Raw genomic sequence first — 6368 nt, 5'->3', positions numbered from 1 at the left:
CCATCTACACCAGGGTCGAGAAGCCGTCATTGAACAGAGGAGGGGGTCTACGCCACCACTTATCCCCCACTTACAATGCTGTCCTTTCATCACTTCCCAGGAAACTCAACAAACGTAACCTATTGGCCTCAGGTGAAGATACCAACGATGGTCGTTCAGTCTTGGCCACAGGTAGTCTTAACGACTGTAACGACTGTCGTCACAGCAACAAGGAACACTAACGAACCAGCGGTATCGATGACCCGGGATAACGACCGCACTGAGGTTAAATAGCTGAGTTTCCCTGCCAGTCAGTCAGAACTGAAGAAGTCCTTTGGATGAGGGACGAAACGTCTTCCAGTATCTTCAACCAGTTGCCCTTGATTTTTAACCTTCGTTGGATAACTATGACCTGGATGACTGAGAATCTTCATAGACATCTGTTAGCCAACTTTCTGCAATAACTATGCTAGCTAACTACAACGACAAACCAACAATCAGACACAGTGAGACATACCTACTGTAAGTTCCAAGTAAATGACATGATAAATTGGTTAGCTAGCTCACAACGATGTTTATTGGTTTGATGCTCTGACTTAACGAGGCGTGACAGTTTAAGGAGGCATGAGAATGATGTATGACTTATGGAATTACTATAGTCATATGTCACAACCCCGTTTTAACAACTAAGCAACTTTGAGCACAAAACTAAGCTATTTGGCAAACTGTGGGTAAACAACATTTTAAGGAAGTGACTCAGAAAAATATGAAATATCATAGAAATGTCAATACACTGGAGGGGGGGCTTTAATTTTAGTGTCCTGGGGAAAGACACTGAATCTGAGAGCTGCTGATGGATGGTACAGTGATCCAACTAAAGTGCATTAGGCAGTTTAAGAAGTGTGGAGCTAATCAGTGCAGTAATAACTGGCTCAGTGTTTCTGTTGTGTAACACTGGAATGATGGAGGATTTGAGAAAAATCACCTGTTTTTGGGAGCTGGACCAAAACAAAGTGCTAAGCCCTTTAACTGTTAGCCTACACTGTGTCCATTGTTGCTATAGGCTTTTGGATGAATGTTGACTTCATTCTTACAGTATATAAAACTCAATTGAGATGAATATCAATGTTTTCCCCCCTCTCCCTCATCTCTGCAGGAGCAAACAAAGAACGCTCAGTTCATAATCATCTCCCTGAGGAACAACATGTTTGAGATCGCTGATCGTCTTATTGGCATCTACAAAACTCACAACACGACCAAGAGCGTGGGAATCAACCCCAAGACAATCGTGTTTAAGGAACACGACGCTGTCACCGCTTAAACCTGAATGGAACTCAGGACTATCTTTTCTGTTTTTACTTTCCTTTTCACACACCTTTTTACATGTCTTTTTATTTTGTCCTTTACAATGAATTGCTGCTATTCTTTATAACTGTTTGAATCAATAAATGTTTTATGGTAAGAGATTCCTTAATGCAGACATACAAACATAACCTTAAAAGGTTGGAATATACTTTCGTCAAGTATAAATTTAATATTTGTCAGTCAATTATGGTGAATTCACAGTAGGCTATATTTAAATAAATAAATTTTAAATAATTATCTGAAAACAACATGTGTTAGACCAGCACAGTCATGATTGGCTGACGTGTGAACACTGGTAATGTTCTGCTGAGGTTGCAATGGCTTGGACATCATATTTCACACTACAAAGACAACTGTAGCATGCATCAGTTAATTGAGTTCACTGAAACACTAATTGTACTGCTTCTCACACTGGCACACGGATGGCTTTAGAAAACGATGAATACTACAAAAACAAAGCATTTAAAGAAATGTATTATGATAATTTTAAAATATAAGTGAGAAAGTTTAGAAAAATACACCATACTATATACATACCATATACTGCTGAAACATTGATCAAAGTGCCATTTGTTCTGTCGGATGCTTGCAGTAACATAAGATCCTAGTTTGTATATGTGTACATAACTGATATCTGACAAATACTCGGGAAGTCTGGTTGAGCAAAATAACTAACATTTGTGGGATGCGCTGGTTAAACTTTTCCAAAGACTATACTCATTTAAAAATAGACTGTATGTCAGTACCATTGTAGTAAAAAAGAGCACTGTCCTAAACACTTTCTATTGATCCTGGTGGTACAGTCCACTACTATAAGGCTATTAAATGAGGCGAGGTAAGGCAAGGGGGTTAAAGGCACAGCAAGGGAGCCCGTCAGCTGTGCATCACTGCAACATGACCTGTGGACTCGGGTCGGGTGAAGTCGGGTCCACTCACCAGGCTCTAAAGTTCACATACAGCAAACAGTCGTGTGTAAGGAGATACATGTATATTTGTACTCCTGTCCTGAGCTCTCTGACAAGGGGGGAAAGTAACTGAATTGCCCCACTGCATGATGGGAAAGGCAAGTCTATGAACACTTTCACTTGGATTTTAGCGAACCTTAATCTGTTTAAAAAATGTCCATTATTGTGCAAAATGGTAAACCAACAGTAATAGACCACAAAGAAACATAACGCTACAATATGTAAAAAGATTTACAGATACATAAACAGCACGCGTTTTTTAAAAGAATTCGACAGCAGTATTGTAATATTTTCTGTGCAGTTCCCAAGCATGCAAATCCTATCCCATGCTCCCCCTGGGGTGCATAGGCTCCCCGGAATCTTTAAAGTGAGGTTGAAGGGGAAAATTCACCATCTGAGTAGACATAACTTTGTCTATCTGTTTTAGTTGAATGAATATTAATGTTATATTAAATTCTATTATCATTATTCTTATGTAAATATTCCCTCAATCAGCCTTGAATATCTCATTACCTGAATTTTCAAGTTCAGGAAGAGTACCAGCACTGCATTGTGGTCTATTAACTCCACTGTCATCACATAAGATTTAATGTTGGTCTAAATCTAAAAAACTTGTTTCGTTGTGAAGCTGACAGCAAAATATTATGTTCCCTGTTTTGGAAAACACTTCGTGAAAACACACGTGAGACTTTCTCAGTTTCTAAATGAAAGTTGAGGGTTCCAGTTTGGTCTCTTTCAGTTGGATGTCAGAGTTTTAAATAAAGCCGCCAGCTGCTGGAAGGCCTTTTCACCCACAGAGGAGAGGTGAGCGCTCCACCTCTCTGCGGTGGCCTCCATCACTGTGTATGCTGACCCTGCCATGTCCCAGATAGTTGTGATCAGTTCACTGCTCAGACCGTGGAGTAACTGACTGAACCGAGAGAAGCTGAGTGACGCCCCTCCGACCGGGTTGATCCACAGCGCTGCCAGCAGCAGCAGCCCCAGCAGCACCAACGAAGAAGAAGGCTGCACCTGACGCCACGTGTTCTGCACCCAGCTGTCGGACCGATCCCTCACTGCTTCCGCTTCCACACCAGTCTCCACGCTGCCGCATCTGGAACAGCAGCACACCTTAGGGACAGGTGCTTCCTCCAGGCTACCAATGGTCACAGCTGGCCAGTGCTGCTGGAGGTGCTCTGCTGCCCGCGGGGTGACTGAGAGGTTTATCATGGAGGGCAGAGGTGTTTTAATAAACTCCTCCACCCTCTCTCTGAACAAATGCACCTGCTCCAGGAAGACCAGCGGCGAGTCCTCCTCATCTACTGATGAACCCAAGGACACCAGGTCCAACTGTTCTTCCTGCAGGAAACGAGACTGTTATGATTAAGGCACACCAGTGGTGCTGAAACGATTAATCGAGTCAGCAGACTACGGAAAACAAATCCACAATCTGATTGTCAGTGAATTGTTTGTCATTTATTAAACAAAAATAGCTTGTTCCTGCTTCTAAATATGAGGATTTGCTGCTTTTGTCAGACAAAACAACCTGGGGCTCCACCTGTGATGGACATTTTCCATTAGATTCTAACATTTTATAGACTAAACAATCAATAACAAAAATCCTTTTTAGTTTCGATGCTATAAACCACAATATAAAACACACTGATTTTAACCACAAAATGTCCCACACCAATTTTCAAGATAAATAAAAGTCAATGCAGCATTCATGTCATTAGGGAGCTGCTGTAATTACCATATAATGGCGCTAAATAATTTAGAGGTGCCTGAAAACCAAACAAACATGGACGCCTCATGTTGGCCAAAGTCTGTCACCGAAAGTAGCAAAATCCAAATTCAGTCGATATAGTGCAAAATTTTCAGTGCACAGTATTTTTACCCTCACACAACCAACTCTGAAATCAAACGTCGTCTTGAGTCATAAAGTGATGCCAAACACTCGCATAACTCCACCATTCATCCCATAAATGCAGCACAAGTGTGCACACCAGTGACTGATAGTTGTTTCATTTTAAACAGCCACAGGCACCTCTCTTAAACTTGTTCTGAGATCAGTTTGATTTTGACACTTGTCTTTAGTACTACCTAATGAGCAGATGTTGCACAGCTGTGGAGCGCTGAAAACATTTCCTGTGATTACCTGTCCATGCTTAAGCACGCAGTTTGTGGGAAATACTAAATGTGTGAGGGCGATGGCGTGGGCTATGACTATCTAAATCGGCCATTGGCCCCTGAAACGCACCTGCAGCTCCTTTACTCTGTGGATGAGCGGGTCGTAGGCCCGGGACACCTCCACACCAGCTTTATCCAGGGCCTCCAGGTAGGCATGTCTCTTCCTGGTCAGCACCGCCTCCAGTGTCTGAAAGAACTGAATGACCTCCTGGCGGTCCTGCCTCAGCAGACCCTCACAGCGAGACTTCTCCTGCTCCAGCTGCTCCCCGAGCTCACACACCTAACAGAGGATGAGGGGAACATGCATTATATGATTATCTTTAGTTAAAAAATTTCCATATATCAATTGCAGTGGCACAGTGTCTTTCCACATGACAATCACTGGCCATATTGACAAGATTCTCTACCTGCGCCCATCTACACTCAGAGAGTTTGGCCAGCAGTAGCGATGGGGTCTGCTTTTCTCTGATGTATGCCGCCTGCAGGTCATCTATGGGATGGCCCTGGTGCTGCCCGACAGTCAGACACAGCCCGCAGATCAGTTGCCGGTCCTCGATGCAGTACATGTTCAGAGGCTGCCTGGGGTGCTCCTGACAGGAAGGGGGTCGCGGCTCGCTATCGCTCTGGTACTGAGACAGCAGATGAGCGAACAGAAATGCAAGACAGATGAGCACAAACTGAAGCAGCAAAAAGATTTACCAAATAAAGAGGATTTCAGACTGATGGGTAGTGAAAGGGTAAATGTTTTTCGGTTGAACACAAGGGATTCTCTCCTACTTTCTCGATGATGGCCCGCAGAGATACGTTGGTGGGCAGAGCGTCTACGCCCGCGGGGGGCAGCTCCACCACGCTGCGACAGTTGGGGCATTTTAGCGGCAGGCGGAGGGGACGCCAGATGGAATAGTTGGTGGACACCTGGAGCAAGTTGTCCAAGCAGGTCTTACAGAAGGTGTGTGAGCACGGCAGGACTCGCGGGTCAGAGAACAGTGAGTAGCACACCGAGCACGTCAGGTCCTCCTCAAGGGTGTCCATGGTGGAGAAAAGAGGCCCGGCTCAGGACGGCAGGATGGATGAAAAGCTACGTGTTGCACCTGTTCAGCAGAATACATTAACTTGCTGCAAATATAAAGTGAATATAACCTGGTGACTACTGTAAGTCGATCAACAGAAATTGTATCACAATTTTGATAATCAGTTAATAGTTTCATTAATTTTACAAGCAACACTTGTGTAATGGTTTGATGCTTTCTTTTTGTCATGACAGTAAAGTGAATATATTTGGGATTTGGATTGTTGGTCAGACATAGGACATTTTGTGACATTTTCGAGATAAAATTATGAATTGAGAAAATATAGCGCAGATTTAAAAAAATAATAATCTGTAGCTGCAGCAGCCCTAATGGGGTTAAGTCAAACAATGTCCTACACTTGGGTGTGGCATTTTCATGACTGTGTAAAACCCATTTTGTGTAACCACGCCAGTCCTATGAGTATTATAAAGTCAGTGGGCATTTTATTAGGTACTCTGTAACAAAGTTTACTTTTGTAAAGTTTATGGTGACATCGACAGATATGTTTGAATTCAATTATATGTTAAAAAAAAAAGCTCAAAATTATAGGCATCATAAAAGTAGACTTTATGATAGAACAACTGTTGGATGGCATTAGACTGTATAGGTGTAGCTAATAAAGTGCCCACTGAGTTTATAATTAGTGCTTCCCCTATTAGTACCAGGAGGTTTAACTAATAGGGATTATCTCACTCAACTAAGTCTAACAAGCATGTGTGGAAGAGGAGATCTTGTACTGGATAAACAGCCTAAAAAACGGCTCAGCTCCTATTAGAGGATCAGTTGGGGGGGGGGGGGGGGGGGGCCCCCCCCCCCCTTG

The 6368-nt window shown here is 43.0% G+C and overlaps 2 protein-coding genes across 3 annotated transcripts in view; one reads left to right on the top strand and one right to left on the bottom strand.

Annotated features, from left to right (window-relative positions):
• smc4 (structural maintenance of chromosomes 4) overlaps nt 1-1441 on the top strand; it is a 23287-nt gene extending 21846 nt beyond the window's left edge. For both annotated transcript variants that reach the window (XM_046073098.1, XM_046073099.1), the window contains exon 24: nt 1136-1441. In XM_046073098.1, the coding sequence (XP_045929054.1) occupies nt 1136-1300 (165 nt within the window). In that variant the 3' untranslated portion in view covers nt 1301-1441. The remainder of the gene's footprint in view (nt 1-1135) is intronic.
• A 49-nt stretch (nt 1442-1490) lies between these two features.
• The window catches only part of trim59 (tripartite motif containing 59), a 5795-nt gene continuing 917 nt past the window's right edge, over nt 1491-6368 (bottom strand). The window contains exons 2-5 of the mRNA XM_046073106.1: nt 5256-5569; nt 4886-5107; nt 4549-4758; nt 1491-3647 (exon numbers count right to left, since the gene is read on the bottom strand). Of these exons, the coding sequence (XP_045929062.1) occupies nt 3045-3647; nt 4549-4758; nt 4886-5107; nt 5256-5510 (1290 nt within the window). The 5' untranslated portion in view covers nt 5511-5569 and the 3' untranslated portion in view covers nt 1491-3044. The remainder of the gene's footprint in view (nt 3648-4548; nt 4759-4885; nt 5108-5255; nt 5570-6368) is intronic.

Source organism: Micropterus dolomieu, linkage group LG17 (genome assembly GCF_021292245.1).
Source record: "Micropterus dolomieu isolate WLL.071019.BEF.003 ecotype Adirondacks linkage group LG17, ASM2129224v1, whole genome shotgun sequence".
Taxonomy (NCBI): Eukaryota; Metazoa; Chordata; class Actinopteri; order Centrarchiformes; family Centrarchidae; genus Micropterus; species Micropterus dolomieu.
This window is presented reverse-complemented; position numbering and strand designations above follow the sequence as displayed.